This window comes from Antennarius striatus, chromosome 2 (genome assembly GCF_040054535.1).
Source record: "Antennarius striatus isolate MH-2024 chromosome 2, ASM4005453v1, whole genome shotgun sequence".
NCBI classification, from domain to species: Eukaryota; Metazoa; Chordata; class Actinopteri; order Lophiiformes; family Antennariidae; genus Antennarius; species Antennarius striatus.
In genome coordinates, this window is record NC_090777.1 from 10220675 (window position 1) to 10243705 (window position 23031).

At 40.3% G+C, this 23031-nt stretch overlaps 1 protein-coding gene across 3 annotated transcripts in view; it reads right to left on the bottom strand.

Annotated features, from left to right (window-relative positions):
* Nucleotides 1-23031, bottom strand: part of LOC137602731 (plexin-A1-like) — a 402183-nt gene that overhangs the window by 138950 nt on the left and 240202 nt on the right. For all 3 annotated transcript variants that reach the window (XM_068325725.1, XM_068325707.1, XM_068325716.1), the window contains exon 10: nucleotides 19005-19205. In XM_068325725.1, coding sequence (XP_068181826.1) covers nucleotides 19005-19205 — 201 coding nt within the window. The remainder of the gene's footprint in view (nucleotides 1-19004; nucleotides 19206-23031) is intronic.

Consider the following 23031-nt stretch of genomic DNA (forward strand, 5'->3'; position numbering starts at 1 on the left):
CCACCCACACACATATGTACACATGCACACACATATGCACACAAACACACACTAAGGTGATGTAAACCTTTCCTCTATGTGTGTTTCATTGTGATGAAACACACATTGTGATGAGTGTTTCATCACAATGACTCAAATTACCATTGGTTGAAATTTTGTTTTTTGTTTTTTGTAAGCAATAGTTACAAAAAATTGACATTCTGGCATTTATTTGCTTTTTCATCAGTTATCTTGTGCTGTACAAGAATCAAGTAATAACAAAATATCAATTGAAATTTGTGTGGAGCAGGATCCAACCTGGACATGTAGGGTGACATTGTTTCTTAAGTTCTTAGTTTTGTTAAATAAATTATGTCAATCACGGTGCACTGGTGTAATGCCTGGAGTTTCCCCAACCTCACACCCCTAGTTAGCTGGGATAACCTTCACTACATCTAGTGGTTCTGAAGATGAATGGGGAAAAAAAAAAAAAATCTTTATACTTATTTAATGCTCCTGTACTACTTCAGAATCCTTTAAACCACTCTTTTGGATATGTGTTTTGTTTTGTTTTTTGTTTGTTTGTTTGTTTTGTGCCTGTTCCCGAGTCCCTTGGTTGAACAGTTTGTGTTGTTATAACCCTGACATGCATGGCTATATTTGCTGTTTGCATTTGGGTCCTTGTTTTTAAGTCCTGCTAGATTCCTTTCCGACAACACAACAAAATAACATCAACAATATAACTTGATATTGATGATTTCCCAACATTTAGGCAACCATTATGCTTGTTTGGGGTTTGCTAACAACCCTGTTCATGATTAATAAAAGCCACATTTGAGCACAACTACTCACTACTAACTCCAAATAGGGTGTATCATTTCAGAAAAACTGCTGTGCTATGCACAATTTTGGTTTTATGAAACAACTGTTATTTGTGTGTCCGGAAGAGACTCAGAAAGTGTCTAAACTAACAACCCAATGCATTGGTCATCCTGATTAGATTGCTGTGACACATATTTTGTGTAAGACAGAAAAAGAAAAAAAAAGTTTTAGTCAAATATCAAAATAGACTGCCTGCCCTCTCCACTGCTTTAAATCAGCATTGGCTTTTCTGTATAGGACATAAGTAAGTATCTTTCCCTAACCTTAACCAAGTGCCACAGCACTTTATGTCAACAAAAGCTTTGTCGCAGAATTGACCTTTTAATTCCCTCAAGATTATATTTGTTGGCATTTTTACTTTTATTGATTCTGACTGTGCAGAGGCAGACAGGAAACAAGGGAAAAAGAGGGGCACTACATGCATCAAAAGACTAGTGCTAAAACGAATCCAGGGGTACTGCAGCTGCCTGACCCAAACCACAACTGTTCTTCAGTCAGGTAAACCATACCAGTAATGTCTAACAGTATTATATGAGATCTAGGAGGAACCTGTGTAAATTCCAGAATAAAACAATTATATCAGACTTAATACCCAAACGTATGATACCAAATGTAATGGTATTATAAACCAAGCGCACCCAACGTAGTCAAAAATCAATGTGGTGACGTAAGAACTTTGTGTTGGCAAACCATGGATTACGCTGGGTGGGCATTGTGAAGCCATAGATGAATGTTAGCAGGCTAACTAGAGAAAGAAAGCTAACTAAATGTGAGAGGGAAAGGAGTTAACATTAAAAAAAAAGGCACCTGTGAAAAGAGAAAATACATTTTAGAGAAGTGATAGTTCTGTTAGCTGACTGCATGAAGAGAACTGTATGTAGTTAGTTACAGATTGTTTTGGTCAGATGCCCGAGGAGCATTTTGGATCTTTTTCTTCTTTTCCTTTCGGCTTTTCCCTTCAGGGGTCGCCACAGCAAATCAATTGCCTCCATCTAACCCTGCCTTATGCATCCTCTTGTCTCACACCAACTACCTTCATGTCCTCTTTCACTACATCCATAAACCTACTCTTTGGTCTTCCTCTAGGCCTCCTGCCAGGCAGTTCAAAACTCAGCATCCTTCTACCAATATATTCACTATCTCTCCTCTGGACATGTCCAAACCATCTCAGTCTGGCCTCTCTGACTTTATCTCCAAAACCTCTAACATGTGCTGTCCCTCTGATGTACTCATTCCTGATCCTATCTATCGTGGTCACTCCCAAAGAGAACCTCAGCATCTTCATCTCTGCTACCTCCAGCTCTGTCTCCTGTCTTTTCCTCAGTGACACTGTCTCTAGACCAAACAAAATCACTGGTCTTGCCAATTTTGTACACCTTTCCTTTCATTTTAGCTGAAACTCTTCAATCCAATCCAATCCAATCCAACTTTTTAGGACTTTACAACAACCACATCAACCAAAGTGCTGTACAGATGAATAATAAAAACATTATAGATAAAAGACAAAATAAATTAGTGCATTTAGGCATGTAGACATGGTCAAGACAATCTCCTGCAGTTCAGACCGAGCATCAGTATGGGGAAGAAAGGTGATTTGAGTCACTTTGAACGTGGCGTGGTTGTTGGTGCCAGAAGGGCTGGTCTGAGTATTTCAGAAACTGCTGATCTACTTGGATTTTCACACACATCCATCTCTAGGGTTTACAGAGAATGTTCCGAAAAATAAAAAATATCCAGTGAGCGGCAGTTCTGTGGGCGGAAATGCCTTGTTGATGCCAGAGGTCAGATGAGAATGGCCAGACTAGTTCGAGCTGATAGAAAGGCAACAGTGACTCAAATAACCACCCGTTACAACCAAGGTAGGCAGAAGAGCATCTCTGAACGCACAGTATGTCGAACTTTGAGGCAGATGGGCTACAGCAACAGAAGACCACGCCAGGTGCCACTCCTTTCAGCTAACAACAGGAAACTGAGGCTACAATTTGCACAAGCTCATCGAAATTGGACAATAGAAGATTGGATAAACGTTGCCTGGTCTGATGAGTCTTGATTTCTGCTGCGATATTCGGATGGTAGGGTCAGAATTTGGGAGCCATTTTCTGTGTCGTTCGTGCTGTTTGGACTTTCTGCTCAAAAACATGAAAATTGTTGGAATTGTTATGACACTCTAAAATTATGTTAACTGGGAAGTTCATGTATAGTTAGTGATTGGCAGATGAAGCCCCATGAAGCAACAAAACTTTTCATCCCAGTCGGTCCACTGCGGTTCCAAGCTTCATGAGGCTTCATTAGCTCTAGTACGACATCTACTGGATGCTAAAATATCACTTGGCATGAGTTTGAAGTATGTGGCATTTTGAAGAAAGTCTGTAAATAAAACTGTCAACAAAATATGGAAGTATGCAAAACATGTATATTTTAGTGATGGCAATACACAGTGTGTCTGTGTGTGTGTGTGTGTGTGTGTGTGTGTGTGTGTGTGTGTGTGTGTGTGTGTGTGTGTGTCTGTGTGTGTGAGTGTATGTGTGTGTAAACAATAAAGAGATCACGAAAAAATTGTTTTATATATATATATATATATATATATATATATATATATATATATATATATATATATATATATATATATATATATATATATATATATAATTTCCGTAGGGAAATTACTCTTGTTTAACTCCAAATGTTTGCACATGCATACATTACACACATACACACACACACACACTAACAAACACACACACACACACACACACACACACACACACGCACACTTGTCTCTCCATGGCATCTCCCCCATTAAACTGAAAATACAGTAAACATGTACAGTGAAGGGAGGGTGGTTGGGGTTGCAGTATGGACAATGACTGTGCTTTTGTAATGTTGAGGTATAGCCACTGATTCTGCTTGGGTCATATCATTGATTTTTATTTAAAAACATCATGTTTGTCCACTGTGGCAGGTCTTTGATGATTTTTTTTTCTGACAATATTTCCCCTGCTTTAGAAAACACTTGCCTTATGTCACTGTCAAAACTTGCGGCACAAACCCAACCACTACATGAATCAGGCCATGTCCACACATAGCCGCATAAATGCGTTGATCAACACGTTTATAAGTATAACAACTCCAAAAATGGGACCGGGTTGCGGAAATTCACACAGTTCCTCCCGGAGGACGACCTCGATCACAGAGTTGTCCCACCAGCAGGCAGCGTCCTTGTCTGACCCAGACCTGGTGTCGGCGAGGAACGTGAATGAATGAATGATGAATGAATGAATGAATGAATGAATGAATGAATGAAAAAATAAATTAAAACGACAAACAAACAGCAAACAAATATCAAGCATGTTTATCGACGCGTCTTCGACGTGGAGCTGTTATGAGTCAGAAAATAGCCAGTTTTAATTCCGTCCATTCTGTGTGTACATGTAGACATGGGTCACACACACTACCTTCACAGCTGTTTTCGTAACAGAAACACACCCCTCGCATAGGAAAAAGTTTTAGTTGCAGCATCCACACAGCAATGCAGACGTTTTCAAAATTTCTTCACTTTGGCCAGCTTTTTCGTCCCGGATATCTGCATTGTCGTGTGGACGAATGGCGTAACCGCAACAAAAAGCCTCGCTGCCCGCTGCCTTATGCCATATTGTTCATGTGATTCCTTCTGGTAGATGCGCCGTGATTGGTTGGGCGCCATGATTGGTTGGGCTTGTGATAGCGTGAGACTTTTCAAGTGAGCTTATTCAAATACATAGGTGGGGATATATAACACACATTTGTACACGTGGGATTGTTATAGTTGGCATTAATTGACTGGAAAAGACACGCACACACACACACACACACACACACACACACATACACACACACACACAAACACACACACACACACACACACACACACACACACACACACACACACACACACACACACACACACACACACACACACACTTGTAACATAAACAGAGCAAAGCATTGTGTGATTACATCCCTCAAAGCGGTGGTGTATTGTAATTTTCAGTGTTTGTGTGTTCGTCCGTCCGTCTGTCCGTTCGTCCACAAAATACCTTCACGACTGTTGCAGACAGAAAGATAGAACAAAATCACATTACTCAGGAAGCAAAGGGCATGGAAATGAGATGAAAACCTGAAGCTTGAAAAAAGTAGGTCAAGGTCAAATCTCAACTTTTGTACTCATTGCAGATTTTTAGACGGCAGTCACGTGATACCGTATGCATTTTCTAATGGCTCATGGCATCCAGAAGTGCACTACGTTCTGTGAGTGAGTTCTCAGACTTCCGCAAGACACAAAAGTCCTTTAAACAGTCAATACGAGTGTGGGAAAAGGTAATATGAATAGGAGGTGGTTTAATATTAGTATGGGGAGGGTTCATGAACATTTTAATTACTGCAAATAATAAGATAAATTGTCGGTCTATCGCATAATTTGTTAATCATGTGTGGTTCCTGGAACGCATTAACCGCGTGGAACGACTTTATACCTTTTTAAGTACACATCCCTGAAATCTGATGAGATATAATCACAAAACTAAAAGCAACATTTTGAGGAAGCCAGAGGCAGGCTAAAATGTTGAATTCATGGGTGTCGCGGAATGTTGTAGTCTTTGACTGCCTTGTTTTAGATGCTATAGTTTCATTTTAACTATGGTTTTAGTTCAACTAAAGACCTCAAATATGTGGAAATGAAATGAAGAGATGGATAGGAAAAAAGAAAGGAACCTTAATAAGAGCAAAAAATGGAGACACTGTCAGCAGCCACAGAAGAAGGAATGTAGGAAGTCTAGAGATCTATTGAAAAAGGCTAGCAGATGAGAACTGAGATGAGTGAAACCACAGGCTTGTGGGTGGTCAGTAGCTCCAGAGAGGAGGCATTCAACCAAAAAAGTCTTTTGGCACAAAGGAAAGGCCAATTGGTCCCTTCCCACTAATTCAGTGTGACCCTGATCCATCACACATGGGGACGGCTGCTGACTTTATTAATAATCCTATTGCATTCCACTGTTTCAAGACCAGTATACGCCAACATCCAGCCCAAGTGACACAGCAAGACCAAAACACACACACACACACACATACACACACAGACACACACAGACACACAGACACATGCACACTTGTCTCTCCATGGCATGGCCCCCATTAAACTTTAAGGGCTTTAACTGGCTCGCTGTCACTAAAACACTGGGTGAGCTTGTACTCAGCTCACTCTCTTGCCTGCTGCATCATGCTTTATTCATAGAGTCACATGGCTTAAAATGGCAACACAAACCACATGTTGACACCATGCCATCCAGTCACACTGAGCAACACCCACTCTTTTCCTGGGGACAATGGTGTAAATGATAAGTATTATGCAAAATTTTAACTTCAGAACGACAAAGATCTTCTTCAGGGAGAAAGAGAAGCAGAGTTAAATTTTACATGGACCTTATAAATGAAAGCTTTCCAATATATCTCATTTTTTAGTATTAACCTCTTAACAGAAAAATAGACAGAGATAAATAGTTTATAGTCATGCTAACATCTTTACAAATGTTTATTGCACCAGACAACAGTAATGCAATTCATTCATTCTAATGACTCATGTGATACGTCTCAGTTTGTGTTGGAATCAGGCATTTACCAAAAGCGACCAAACACAAACTTGGGATGTACAGTATGTTATAATGCCATTATTTTTGTAAACATTCATGGCAACATGGACATTTATCACAAAAAGGGCTATTTAATAGCAAAATATCGTAATGGGGACATCGTAATTAAGATCAGTGGTTAGAGCCCCAGTTCCCGTCCACTGCTCCTCAAAAAATGAGTCAAATGCGGAGAACACATTTCATGATATTGTACTATGGGTGATTGTTCGTTAAAATAAATCTTGTCTGAATTTCATGAGTCACTTCAATAGTACTCATTAAAGGCACTCCACACCTATGCAGAGCATACACCTTTACAAAGGACAAATGATTACTCATATTAACTCAGTTTGCACACTCCTCTGCCAACTGGTTCCTTTGCTTTTGCATAATCCGTCTAACAATCAGAACAACAAATTATTCAACAGACATTTCAATTAAAAATTAAACAAAATAATCCATAAATCAAGCTTTGGGGTCCGAGAATGCAGCACATTTCAAAGCAATGCGTGCAATAATTATTCCAGGACTAAGCATATAGACCAACCATACACTCCTTACAGGTTCATCAACAACTTTGGTCCCATCAAAACTCAAAGTTCACTGGAGCCAGTGTGACAATTATTTATCACACTGGTCATGCTGGTCAGCAGTTATTACTCCACCGTGACCTCTGACTTATTAAATTATTCTATAGTGAGCTTTGTATGTTCTACCACTGAGCATCAGTGGCTCAGTGGTAGAGCTGGCATTAGAGTGGGTCGTCCAATGTTCTGAGATCGACGGTTCGATTTCTGCTCCCGCTCAAAAAAAACCACCCGAAAGTGAGCTGACAGTGGGACGTGTCAGCTCTGGAGCACTGCCGAGGCGGCCTTGAGCAAGGCGCCATCCCCCCTCACAAGCTGCTCATTTGGGCGCACCACGAAAGAGCTGCCCGCCACTCAACCTCCCATTGCATGCCTACAGGCCCCCTTGTGTGTGGTTGTGTGTATTACAGGGGTCTGTACACACTAATATGCATGTGTGTGATTTACTAACAAAAAAAAACAAACAAAAAAAACTAGAGTGTGCGTTCTTAATTTTCCTTCGGGGATTATAACAGTGTATAAAATAAAATAAAAATTAAAGTATGGTCATATAGTATTACAATGGTAATACATCATCTATTATTTATAATTTCTCATAAAGCGCCTTCTCTGTTTTACCTAAAATTATTTATTTTGTAAGGGTATTCCTTAGTTGGATATCCATAGATCGTTTGAGACAATCTAAAGTTAAAATGAGGCAGTAATGCAGTTTTTCTCCAGAATGAGCCAGTTCCCTTAACACCCCCCCCCCTCAAAAAAAAAAAAAAAAAAAGGAAATATAAAAAACAGATCATCTGACACCATGATTATAACTATGGCATCAAAGTGCATGTAATCATGCAGTTCTGCGGAAGCCATTCTGTCTAGTTGAACCCTTCTTCACAAACTTTCACATTAATCAATGCCACATTGCTAAAGTATAGGTGCTAAAGGAAAGAAGAGATTATTTATGTGTACCATCAACAAAATTTGACAGTAAGATGCGCATCGTGATGCAGGGGTTTTGATTCAATTTAATTACTGATTTAAAACAAGGTTAGTAATCCTGGTCAAACCTGGTCTTGTGATCACCTCTTTCAAGTGGCCCCAAGCTCACAATGAGCGGTTTTGTTCACTGTTCAACTTTGTTGAACTTTTTTCGTATGAGACATCAGCATAAAGTATAGAAGAAGAAGACAGGTGGGTAAGAGAAAGACATGAACCTTGGAAATTCATGCATTTTGTGTTTGTGTGACCTTGGTAGTTTGGGGCGAAAGTGTTGCTATCACGACAAAATATGACTGAGATGATGGACAGGATGAATGGAAAAAGCTTCAGTACAACCCCTGGACCCCATAGAGTGGTTAAAAAGCTCACAAGATTTGCTGTAGCTGTGACAGCAAAAATAGATCACAATGTCATCTGCAGACAACATAGTCCATGGAGACTCTGTCACACCTACAACACACCTCACCACTGTCTTACAGTCCTCATACAGGTCATGCACCACTCTAACATACTTCTCTTCCACTCCAGACTTCCTCATACAATACCACAGTTCCTCTCTCGATACCCTGTCCGAAGCTTTCTCCAGATCTACAAAAACACAACGCAGCTCTCTCTTGCCTTCTCTGTACTTCTCTATTAACATCCTCAAAGCAAACACTGCATCTGTAGTATTCTTTTTTGACATGAAACCATACTGCTGTTTAAAAATGCTCACTTCTGCCCTTAGTCAAGCTTCAACTACTCTTTCCCATAAATTCACTGTATTGCTCATCAGCTTTATTTTTCTGTAGTTGCACATCTCCCTTGTTCTTAAAAATAGGCACCAGCACACGTCTCCATTCCCCAGGCATCTTCTCACTATCTAAGAACCTGTTGAACAACCCGCTCAGAAATTCTACTGCCACCTCTCCTAGACACTTCCAAACCCCCACAGATATATCATCAGGACCAAGTGCCATTCCACTCTTCATACTGCCCTCCTCATTTAATCCTGACTAATCTTTGCCACTTCCTGGTCTACAGCAGTCACCTCTTCTAGTCTTTGTTCTCTCATTTTCCTCATTCATCAACTCTTAAAAGTACTCTTTCCATCTTCCCATCACACTACTTGCACCTGCCGATACACTTCCATCCCTATCCTTAATCACCCTAACCTGCTGCATGTCCTTCCCATCTCTGTCTCTGTCTTGCCAACCTGTATAGATCAGTCACTCACGCCTACCACTACCTTGCAGTGACTGATCTCTATCAGATTACACCGTCAACACAATATGCAGTCTACCTGTGTGCTCCTAACTCCTAACTATATATATATATATATATATATATATATATATATATATATATATAATGTATCTCAAACGATCTATGGATATCAAACTACGGAATACCCTTACAAAATAAATAATTTTAGGTAAAACAGAAGGCGCTGTATGAGAAACATCCTTCTACAATACCTGCTCAGTTCCCTCCGTGCGTCAGCTGTATCTTCTCCTGTCACTTTACCTTTCCGATTGTATGCACTGAAAGTAGAGGTAAGAGCCCGAATCCAAGCCTGACCGGGCCCGAAATTTGGATCGGGTTGGCCAAGGAAGAGGAATGCTCGGCGAATCCCTTGGATCACCAGCGCCCCCTACCATGAGGCACGAGAACTGCGTGCTTCACTTTGTGTCTTTTCCCAGTCGTTTCAGGACCACTCAACCACTCAACTCAAGAAAGACATCACATACATACATTTGACCAAAAAAACACTGAACATTATATACATTTGCTAAATTATGAAAATTTAGTTCACAGAGCAAACGTGTTTGAACATTTTAGTAGCGACATATAGAGAGATAGCCTTACAGTCTGAATGTATAGCATACCAGCAGAGCTAGCCAAGCCATTGAACAATCCTTGGTGAAGCTTGGCTGGCTGGTGCCTCACCACAGGTCTCTTCTCAGTATTTCAGCAGTAAATGTGAAAATTCAGCGATTTTGAGTAAAACTAACCTAAAACTGGTGATGTTAAATATAATTTATTTCTTCCAGTTTCCATTTGGTGAGGTGAGGCTGTGTGTGTGTGTGTGTGTGTGTGTGTATGTGTGTGTGTGTGTGTGTGTGTGTGTGTGTGTGTGTGTGTGTGTGTGTGTGTGTGTGCCTCACCTGCCTCCCCTGACCGCACGTCACTGATCTCGCCAACATGACTTCAACTGGCATACTTGGAGACCAAGAAGCAGCAAGTCACTGGCTTTAGCTTTTCATGTTAAAGGTCTGTTATTGTTTATACATAATCAAAAATCAATGGTATTTTCTTTTGTTTAAAATAAAGTTTGACCTTAGGTCCCTGACAGGAGACACTACACTGTATGTGTGCTGTCCATTCTTCTATTGGGATTACTGTGGCCAAGGGAATAAAAGTGATACTGTGACTTCATTTCTTGCATTTAAGTAGCTGCAGAAGGAAACAGGGAGTATAGAGTTTAAACAATGCTGAAAGCATTTGGACTTGTTAAAATGAGACAACTTTTTTCTTTTAAAACTACAGTGTGCCCTTGCACATTCGCACATCAACACTTGCGACTTCACCTCATCGCAGATTTTTGGTAGGTAGTCACGTGCTACCGTACGTGCATTCTATTGGCTGACGGCATCCAGAAGTGCGCTAAGTTCCGTGATTCTCGGATTTCTGTGAGACACAAAAGTGCTTGAAACAGTCAATAAAAGTGTGAAGGTGGTTTAATATTGTTAATAAACAATTAAATTACCGTGAATAATACGATAAATAGTTTGTTGCTATACTGCGGAATTTGTTATTTGTGTGTGGTTTCTGGAACGCATTAACCACGAGTAACAAGGGCGCACAGTATTGAGTTACCTAAAGCCTGTTCCTGTCTCTTTGTATTTCAGTTAATTGAACATGATCACATCACATATTTTCCCATGTTTATTTTTAAATAAAATATTTTTCTGTTTTTTTGTTGTTTGGTTTTTATTTTGTACATTTATGGGATTCCACATCAGTCATTCCTCTGGTCTGCACGTGATTAGTGTTTAGGTTTCTTATCACCTGTCTGAAGTAACCATTTCATATATGAACATATAGCTTGATTTGTATTAGTCCTGAAAAAACTTTATGGATTTTTTTCTTGTTCTGGTCGCATTTTAAATTGGGCAGCTATTGACCTTTGGCATGTCACTGATTCAATATGGTTTTGATCTGAAACTGGTGGCAGCAACAATGTTAGAAACTCTGTATTGATAGAGCCCTGTGGGTAAAAACTGCTCTCCCCCGCTGAGCATCAGGCCTCTACACTGGCCTGCTATCCTGACTTCCCTTCCCCGAGAGCCCGGAGCGGCTGGAGATGAGTAATCAGACTCATTACAGAAGCCTCTGGCCAGCTTCCACGCCACTGCATGTAATTAATCTACCTGAGCCAACTCATAGTGCAGGCTGCCCTAGGGAGGAGAGAGGAGGGAAGTTAGGTGAGAGGAAGGGTAGGAGAAAAAAAAAAGATAAGGGGAAGAGAGGAGTAGAATTAGGAAAGGTGGAGAGTAGATCAGAGGCAAGGGAGGAAAGAAGAGGTAGAGGTGGCAAGAATAGTCAGGGATCACAGCAACAGGGAATCGCAAACAAGGGACAAAGAAAGAGAGCGCGGTGAGCAAATGGGACAAAAAAGAGCAGAGGACAGTAGATGAAAGGAGTATTTTTTTGTGATGAGGGAGAAGAGAACACAGAGAAGGAGAGGAAATTAGACGGGACAAGGGAGGGAGGGAGGTTAGGTGACAAGAGGAGAGAAATAAGAGGATGGGGAGAAGGTGCAAAAACTACAAGGTGAGCACAAAGCCATCCCTGGCCTTATTACAGTAACACACCAGCTTGGTGCGGTTCATTCGTTATCTGCTCCAGCACTCGTTTATTCTCCCGCTACATGAATCGTCTCCATGGATTGCATGTCTCTATGGATTGTGTGAATAGGTATGGCATATGAGTATGTGTGTGTGTGTATGTGTGTGTGTGTGTGTGTGTGTGTGTGTGTGTGTGTGCGTGTGTGTGTGTGTGAGCAACTGAAAAGTGCCAATGTTAACAAAACAGAGCAGCTGGCTTATAAATTGGGGGTGGGAAAACGGGGAGGTGTGTGAATTTGTTTGCACATTTATGTGCAGGTCACCCTCGTGTAATTAGTCATCTCGAAGGATACCTGAGCGCGTGTTAAAAATAGCCTGCTTGCACAAAAGCACACAAATCCCCTTTCAGTTCAGTTCCTTTCACTTCAGTTTAATGGGACTTTTTAAAATATTTTTGAATTTAAAAAAAAATTCTACTTCCTCATTTTTTGCACGAAAGAAAAACGATGTTTGCGCATTCATATTAAAAGCAAACAGATGCAATATAAATACCTTTCCTTATAATCACCGTGACATTCCTCTTAGATTTATATTTTAAAATTATCTTCAACAGTAATTTTTCTCTGTACTTAGGATTGTACTCTACTGATTTAAATGATGGAAAGATGATTAAGAAGCTTAAACAAACTAAATACATGTCATTAATTGGGACTATACAGTGTTCACTGAAAAAAAAAAAAAGTTTCCTCTACCTGAAATATTTAATATGAAACATTTCAATAAATACATTTTAAAAAACAACAACAATTAAACCTAAAAAGCACATTTTGACAAGTATATAAATTTTGATACACTTGACCTTTCAGCATTGCGAGACTCCTAGCATAGTACATTTAGAGAAAAAAAAACAAAAAAACAAAAAACCTGATATAAATCAAACATGCATATCTGAATTTTGCATGTGCAAAAATTGCAGATGTCGCAAAAACATTATAAATTAAAGGTTTTATGTAAAAGTTTATGTTCATTTATTCACAACTTTGTCAGTAGTTTTCATGATGATTTTATTTTTAAAAAATTAGATTTCAATGGCAATTATTTGATGGGTCAGGCTTTAAAGGTTATCAGTACAACTTCTAAGATCCTGAGCTGCATCACCAGGTCAACACCCTATGTCATTTTGTTTCATTCCCTGTTTTTTGTTTTTCATTATGCCAAAAGTCAACCACCTTAGAGACGAAGATAAAGGAAGGATGGAAGGTTGAATAAATAGTATAGGTCATAAATCTGAATTTAACTTGGCTTTGTTTTGTATTATATACCAAAACACAAAACATGACATTTTTGTATATCCTTGCAGTTCTTGATTTTCTCAACACAAACAATTTACCATCAACATCAAACCAAATAATACTGGAAATTGGATAACACATATGTGGACATGCAGTGAGTTCAGAATTGGATACCTTTATCCCAAATGTTTTTGGCATGTTAGCATGATTTGAGAACATTTTATAGGAAGAAGTGCAGGTGGGCTATATTTAATTTAGAAAAAAGCCTAGAAACAAGTAAAACTAGACCTGTAAGGGTTGTAAAAACACAGTCTGATATCCTCCTGTAAGTGACTGTGCCTCTCAAAGCATTGCCAGATACATGAACATTGTGTGACATTCTCACACTGGCACACATACACGCACACACGCACGCACGCACACACACACACACACACACACACACGCACACACACACACATACACAGCGTATGTCAGTGCAATAAATCATGTAAAGCAGATAGCTGGATGTTGCTGATGCTACGGACTCAGTCTGCTCCACATGATTAGGAAGAGGATCATGTGGAGAATCTCCATATGTCTGCTTCATGTTTGGCTTTTAAACCCCTGGGGAGGATGTGCGTTGTATGTGTGTGTGTACCTGAGTGTTGTCCAGGAACCAATTGGTATCCACAGAGCTTGCCTGCATGCTATCTGTGTGTGCCTGTGAGTGTGTGCACTACCCAGAATTTGCTTCCCTGTAAACATCCCGGAGTGCATCCATGCATACTTTAGGTCCCTTGTGTATTTGAGTATGCAAGTTCAATGTTTCAGTGTTTGATGAAGGGCTAAATAATGCAAAGAGAAGGAGTCAGAATGAATGGATGAGTGTACATCTACTCCTGGCTAATTTTCTCTATGATTTATTACGCCGGACAGTCCCAGTCATAGCCAGCTGTGATACACACATGCATGCACGCACGCGCGCACACACACACACACACACACACACACACACACACACACACACACACACACACACACACACACACACACACACACACACACACACACACACACACACACACACACACACACACACACACACAGACTCTTTCTTATTGAGGATATTGAATACAATGGCAGAAAGTAAGTAAGAGCTCATTCATAGATGACTCCTTTGTTTGCTGATCATCATAATTAAAACTTAAGGTTGCCTTTGCCTATAACAGATACTGTATATATCTACTTAATCCTGTTTCTTAAAAAAAATTAAATTTGAAAGTGTAAAAATAAAACACACCTGGAAACACAATATAATGTATTGTTGACCTTTCTTGTAATAAAAACCTGTTAAAGCATTATTTCACCTTAATATGTTCTGCATGTGCTTGCCTTAAAAATGTGAATGATTTGAGGCTGGCCACACCTGTGTCAGGAAGCGGGTGTGGCTTAGTTTTTCCCGTGTTTTGCGCTAGTGTGAGTAAGTGCAGATAAGCGCTATGAAGCACTGTGGAGGCATCTGTAGTGCCTCCACAGTGGTTCACAGGAAATATTTGTGATCTTTGGAGCAAGCAAACGAGAGAAGATGTTTTTTTGTTTTTTGTTTTTTTTTATATCAAGGTTATCTGTAGAGGCCAGTAATGTGTTTCTGAAAAGTAATAAAAAACTGTTTTTTACATTGTATGGGGCAGGTACAAGCAGCACGGTGGTTCGACCCCTTTCTGTGTGGAGTTTGTACTGTATGTTCCCCTGTGTTTACATGGGTTCGCTCCAGGTTCTTTGGCTTCCTTCAACCTCCAAAACCATGCAACAAAACTGAACTGATCACTTCAAAGTGTTCATAGTTGTGAGTGTGTGCATTAGTGGTTGTCTGCCTATGGTGACACTGCAATGCCCTGGCAATGCGTCTGGGGTGTACACCGTCTTTCTTCTGTAGTTAGTTGGGATAGCCTAGTGTAACCCGTGACCGACAAAACAAATAAGTTGCTGAGTTTACAACCATCTCTGAAATGAAAGATGGATGGATAGAATGATGAATGAATGGATGATGGATTGAAGGATGGATGAATGGATGGATGTGACAGCCTGGTTTTTAACTGACCCATGCACCACCTATCCATATGCTTTTGTGGATCCGGGAGTGGCAAAAATCTTCCTGGATGTACCTATTTGTTCTAAGCAGCATAAAAAAAAAATAATAAAAAAAATTCCCCGTCACTCAGACTACCTAACCAAGCAATGAACAAACAGACAAAACGGAGTGTCAGCATAACCTCATTATCGGATGTAAAAATGATTCAGATGGATATGTGTAATGTCAGAGTAACAAACCCACAGAGGATTAATGTGTTGATATCCTGGTGTGCAGCTCTGTGAGTGACGGTTTTGCCTCTATTTATAGCCTTACAGATGTTTTACATTGTTTCACAAGTGTCTCGTCCTTACACAGCTGTTTACAAGTAAAATGCTGAGAAAACAAAAAACAAAAAACTATAGAACAAAAAACAATCCAGCTTGTACCTTAGAAACGTTATTCAGTCTACCATTCAGTCAAATTAGATGTTCATCCTGTAAAATACCTGCACCAGCAGTAAAAAAAACATCAAAAAATCGTCAGTATCAAATCAGCTGATTATTTGCATTGATCCCATCTCATGGTTTTCTTTTTTTTCTGCATCCCATTCAGAAACATGCACATTTTTTTCATATGCCTCATACGTACTCTCTTCATTGTGTGTGTGTGTGTGTGTGCGTGCGTGCGTGCGCATGTGTGTGTGTGTGTGTGTGTGTGTGTGTGTGCGTGTGTGTGTATGCTTGAGTCGATCCATGTGGTGCTGCTGTGAGTGAGTAAGTGCCTCCTCCTCTTCTCCACCCACCGCCGCTGTAATCGTCAGGTGGGACTGTGATAAAATCCAATTAAGGTAGCTGTAGATAAAATGATGATGAATTGCTGCACAGCAGAATGAGGACATGAACATACACAGGGCAACACAGACACACACAAGAGTGTGTGTGTGCATGGGTGTGCATCCAGTGAAATTGGCCAATGAGTCTTAGATTTGCTGAGGAAGGTGTCTGTCCTTAAGCATCAGGAGCTATCAACAGTCGTACCAGTGTAATAAAATGTACAGGCGTTTATGGAAAGCTGGGGAAACAAACTGCTCACTACTACTTCACAGACCAAGTGCTGCGTGGGAGGCTTATAGAACACGATGAAACCTCAACATAGAAGAAACAAAAGCAACCTTGGAGCAGCTGTGGTATCTCCTCCTTAAGAAGCCCACACTGACTGAATGACTCTCAACACTATCCCTCGGCTGAGGTAAACATAACATGCAGTTGATTTTGACAATTTAAAAAAAAAAAATCATCTTGACATACAGCCGTTGGTGTTTCACAGCTAATTCTCACAGTATCCAACAGAGTTTGAAGGACCCCGGTTACTAATGATAAATTTGACAAAAGAATGTGGCAATAAAAATTCAAAATCTAACATTTACATTCACGAAGCAATTACATGGAATTATATTCAAGTGACAGGCTACGCATAAATTATTTTTCTAAAACATAAAATAACTGTGGAAGCCATCATTACAATGAAAATCTACTGCAATAATATGCCACTGAACTGTATGGCACCATCCATAATCGGCCAAATCAACTTCCTGAATCACAATGCTGAAATTAATTCTGTCCCATTGTGGAAAGGAAGTAGGTGACTGGGTACAACTTGAACAGCAAGTGGCTGCAAATCAGTGATGTGTTCCGTGACCAGCAATAATGCAGCAGGAGGCTAAATGACCTGGAGCCCTTGACAAGCATGTGACAAGCTGAAGAAAAGGCAGACAGTGAGTCTGTCAAAGCCACACACTGGTTCCTGCCGCCTTTAACCGTAAGGACTTACTACTGGGCCCATCACCGTGAGCGAGTGTGTGTGCAGCCTGCATGTTAATCATATGTCTCGTTAAGTAAGTCATAATTGGTGTCGTAAAATGTCTCCCCTCTGCCTCATGACCTGATTGGAGCTGAGGAAATTAACTTTGCTGAAATGGTTGCTCCCTATTAGTGGTGACAGTTTGACTGAGGGCTAAAATGCAGAAATAAGGAGTGGGAATGAAGAGAGAATGACTTTGTGACAGTCAGCCCCTCTGGCCATACACCTCAGCTGCAAGGTTTTTACCAGTCCATTACTGTTGGTCTCTCTGACTTGAACTACAACTTTTAGAAGAATAAGGCAACCAAAAATAAAGGTACAGTCTTTTTCTTATTCACAGTCATGCCAAATGGGAGTTCCTTAACCCCCTTCAACATTTTTGAAGCTTCACATTTGACAGCATTCCTGAAGGCCCATATCTTTGATTAGTTGGATAAGTCATACAGTAAGCTCTTACATAGACTATTAACATTGGTATTGATTATTGATATTTTCTGATATTTGTCTTATTGACTGTTGTTAGATTATAGTGTTTGAAAGTAGTTATATTTCAAAAAGAATTAAGATTTTTAACATAAAGAATGTCAAGATTGTTGAGGAATTGTTATTTATCTAAGATAATCTGACAATATATGGTAATACACTATATTTATGCAGCAGATTTCTGAATAAGAGTACAAAGTGACAAAAAGAAAAGGAAAATAAAGACGGCAGGTCAAGACCACAAAAATACCTAATACAGTAAAACATTAAAGAAGAAATTAACTTCAGAAAATTTACATGAAAAGAAAAAAAAACAAAAAAAAAAAAACGGATCCTGCCTTCACAAATGACTGAAGGATTATGCTGATTTCAAAGGGATATGGTAAATTAATTTCTTTGTGTATTTTTTAAAATTATTTTCCCTGGTATAATAGTCGTCTTCTTTCTTCTTTTCCTGTCGGCTTGTCCCTTCAGGGGTCGACACAGCAAATCGGTTGCCTAACCCTGTCTTCTGCATCCTCTTCTCTCACACCAACTACCTTTATGTCCTCTTTCACTACACCCATAAACCTCCTCTGGTCTTCCTCTAGGCCTCCTGCCTGGCAGTTCAAAACTCAGCATCCTTCTACTGATATAAAGTCAACCTCGGTTTTCGAACATAATCTATTCCAGAAGGCTGTTCGAAAAGCGAGTTGTTCGAAAACCGAAACTATTTTTCCCATTATAATTAATGTAAATAATTTTAATCCGTTCCAAGTCTAAAAAATAACTTTTTCTAAGTTTTTTTTTTTTTTGGACTATTTTACACTGACTCGCGTGGAAAGTTCTTCGCGAGTCAGCTGAGGTGGTTTGGGCATCTGGTGCGGATGTCTCCGGGACGCCTCCCTAGGGAGGTGTTTCTGGCACGTCCAGCTGGGAGGAGACCTCGGGGCAGACCCAGGACCAGGTGGAGGGATTATATCTCAACACTGGCCTGGGAACGCCTTGGGATCCCCCAGTCAGAGCTGGTGGATGTGGCCAGGGAAAGGGAAGTTTGGGGCTCCCTGTTGAAGCTGTTGCCCCCGCGACCCGACTACGGATAAGCGGTGGAAGATGGATGGATGGATGGATGGATGGATTTGGCAAAATTTTTATGTCAGATGCCCTTCCTGACACAACCCTCTGCATTTATCCGGGTTTGGGACCAGAACAATAACACACTGCTTGTGCCTTCTTGCAGCTACATTTCCCCTGGTATAATAAGGGGGACAAATAAAACTAAAGATTAAATGAATAAAAACAAAAAATAACTGTGAAAGTCCACCCAGCATTCTCGTAACACTCATCAGCAGATGAAGTCTAATCTGAGGTTTGATTGTAAAACATGATAATGCCCGGAGCCTTACCGTGGTCTTCTGACATTGTATGCTTGTGCTGTTGAACCTCAGAGCTGGAACACTGTGTGTGTTTCCCTGGATGTGGAATATACACTCGTAGTTCTTCTGCCCAGATTGTGGCTGGGGCAAGTTCTGGGCCAGCAGGGTAACTGGCCTCATCACTCCAGCAGGGATATAGATCTGGGTGGAAGGCAGGATCTGAGGACACTCCTTGAGAATTGAAAAAACAAAAATGAATAAACAAATTAAGACATGAGTGGGAAAGAGGAAAGAAAACACATAATCTCAGTAGGATGGATATCTGGGTTGACAGACGGTGCTGCACAAACAGAGGAAGAAGATCAGGCTATTTATTGTTATTTATTTAGTGGTTTTACAGAAGTTCCTTATGTCCATAATAACCCATGAATTCATTCTTCCTAAGAACATCTAACCACATTATTCCACAGTCTGACATCCTTTGTTCTGCTGATAGAATATGTCTGAAGTAGCAACCTAAAACCCCCATTTACAAATTATGAGCTCTCATCAGAATCAAGTCATGTCCTATTTATGAACCAGTGAATATTAAATGTGGCAGTTAGTTGCCAAAATGAGTGCATTACATTTTGGAATCAATCCCCTCCTAGTAATAATGAAGCTGCTAACATTGGACATGTTTTTACCTTAATGAATGCACCAATATATATTTGGATTTTTTTCCTTGTGGAAATAAAGGAGGGCCTGAGGCAGTGTCTCTTAGACATATAGAATGCTAATTGTACTGCTATGTACTGTAAAACAGCTATAGTCTGATGGAATATACAGAGAGATGACTACCATTCAGCAATTTTATGCCCTTCTTTGCACCACAACAATTGAATGAACATAACTGAAAGGGCATTTTTATGCCCTAAGTCAATGAAAAAAACAAAACAATAGCTGTCCGTCAGCTGGAATCTAGGCTACACCACTGAACATGTCTTTAAGTGATTTATTAGCATTTTAAACTATGTGAAATTGGGGTCCAGAGTTACAAGCCTGTGTTGTATTGACGGGCAGCACGGTGGAACAGTGGATAGTGCTGTCACCGCATAGCAATGCAGTTTTGGGTTCGAGTCCCGCTCTCTGTGGAGTTTGCATGTTCTCCCCGTGTCTGCGTGGGTTCCTTCCAGGTTCTCCGGCTTCCTCCCACCTCCAAAAACATATGCTTCAGGTTACGTCAGTGATATCTGACCATTTTCTTATTACTTTTAAAGCAGCCTTTATTTGTCAAGATAGCATTACTCCTGATTTAGTCCCTACTCGCCATATCGGTATTGTTAACGGTATCTAAACTTAGTGAGCTTCTACCTGAGGTATTTACTCCTTTTACTGGAGCAACAGGATCAATCGAAAATTACACTAGTGATCTAAACTCAGCTCTTTCTAGTCTGTTGGACTCTGTTCCACCTCTAAAATCTAAAACCATAGGGTTGTGCAGGTCTACACCATGGTTTAATGAGGAGACACGCGCTCTCAGACGGGCCTGTAGGAGTTTGGAGCGCATGTGGCGTAAATCAAAATCTAAATTATGCTACATGTCTTTGCATGAGTGTGTCTTAAACTACCATTGTGCTCTGTCGACCACTAAAGCTGCCTATTTCTCCAGATTAATAAGCAAAAATAAGCACAATCCTCGATTTCTGTTTAATACCGTAGCCAGATTGACCAGGAAACAGCCAACGGCAAGCATCTTGTTATTTGCGGCTAATGATTTTCAAGATTTCTTCTGCTGTAAAATTGATAAAATTAGACATAAAATTACTTCTTCAGCTTCACCTAGATCAAAATTTGATGTGGTTCCTTCACTGGGTGTTAAAACCCAACTTCTCTCTGTAACACACTTTGAGACTGTCTCTCTGGAATAATTATCGAAGTTGGTCTCAATCTCTAAACCTAATACATGCCTCTTAGACCCTCTCCCAGCTAAACTTTTTAAAGAATTATGGCCATTGCTGGGCCCTACTATGTTAAATGTAGTTAATAGTTATCTTGCAACTGGTGTTGTTCCCATTAGCTTTAAAGCGGGCGTAGTTAAACCTCTGCTTAAAAAGCCACATCTTGACCAAGAGTCTAAATAATTATAGAGCAGTTTCTACCCTTCCATTCTTATCTAAAGTACTAGAAAGGGTAGTATCTCAACAGCTTTTAGATTATTTATCATTAAGTGGTCTTTTCGAACCATTCCAATCAGCTTTTCGGGCCTGCCATTCCACTGAAACAGCACTTAAAAAAGTTGTAAATGATCTTCTATTAAATATAGACTCTGATGCCACTTCTGTTCTCTTACTTTTGGATCTTAGTGCAGCGTTTGACACTGTAGATCACTGTATACTCCTTGACCGACTGGAGAGAGTTTGGTGTCTGTGAGTTAGCTCTTGCTTGGTTAAAACCTTATCTAACTGATAGGACTCAATGTGTCTCCTACAATAATAAAACTTCTGCCTCATCCGACGTCAAATATGGCGTACCTCAGGGGTCTGTACTTGGTCCTCTGTTATTCTCCCTATATGTTGCACCTCTTGGTCAAATTATACGCAGCCTTGGAAGATGTTTCCATTGTTATGCTGATGACATACAGCTTTACATGCCCATAAAAGCAGATGATCGATCTGAATTAATTAAACTAGAGGCCTGTCTTTCTGCCGTGAATAGTTGGATGTCCAGTAATTTCTTGCTCCTAAACCCAGACAAAAAAAGGTTTAATCATTGGCCCTGCCCGACATAGAAACCAATTTCAACAACTAACAATATCTGTAGATGACTGTTAACTTTGGGTTATCAAACAGTTAAGAATCTTGGAGTAACGTTAGATTCAACTCTTGCCTTTGACAAGCATATTAAAGAGGTGACAAAGATCGCCTTCTTTCATCTACGTAATATTTCCAAAATTAGGTCCTCTCTAGCCATGGCTGATGCAGACATTTTAATTCATGCCTTTGTGTCCTCTAGACTTCATTATTGTAATATTCTGTTATCGGGGTTGCCTCGGTCTAGTACTAGGGGCCTTCAGATGGTTCAGAACACAGCAGCAAGAATATTCACTAAAACTAGGAAATTTGACCATATCACCCCAGTATTAGCTGCATTACATTGGCTCCCGATTCATGTTAGATCTGATTTTAAGGTACTCTTATTGACGTACAAAAGCATTAATGGGCTTGCTCCAATCTATCTGTCTGATCTTGTTAAACCTTACACGCCAATTAGGGCTCTCCACTCTCAGAATACAGGTCTCTTGTGTGTTCCTAGAGTTAAAAAGGAGTCAGCTGGCCAGAGGGTCTTCTCCTATCGTGCCCCTTTCTTGTGGAATAATCTCCCTATAGGTATTAGACAGTCTGAATCAGTAGATGTCTTTAAATCTAGACTCAAAATGTATCTGTTCTACCTAACATATACAGTAAGTAATATCGGGGGTGGCAGTCTCAATGTTTAGGTTTAGCCTAGTCCTGCCGACGAGCCATAGGATTTCTTAGTTAGACCCCTGCCTCCCATTAATCCTCTGCTATTCTGGTCCCTCTAGCACCACTCTCACCCCTGCTCTCTCTATCTCTGTCCCTCCTTCTCCTGTTCTCTCTCTCAGGTCTTTGTATGGTGGATCATCGGCAATTGGCTACCTCTGTCCGCTTCCGTGGCTGGCAATATCACAAGCTGCACAATGGTCCTGTTTCACCATCCACTAGGGGAGTGCTGGTTCTGCCTCATTTGGTTCTTCTGTGGTTTTTGGGTTTTGGCAGAGTAATCTTACACTATAACTTTTTTGAGATCAATGACTTAGGCACTGTTTGGTTTGTCCTCAGAGTGGTGGATCCTCGGTAATCTGTGACCTCTGTGTGCTTCATCGGCTGGTGGTGACTCGCTCTACTGGATGGATCAGCGTGCCTTTGTCATACATTTATTATTGTTATTGTCATTGTTATTATTATTGTGTTCATAAACTGTACATGCGATATCTATTGCTTCATCTGTCCACTCCTGGAAGAGGGGTCCCTCCTCTGCAGTCTTCCTGAGGTTT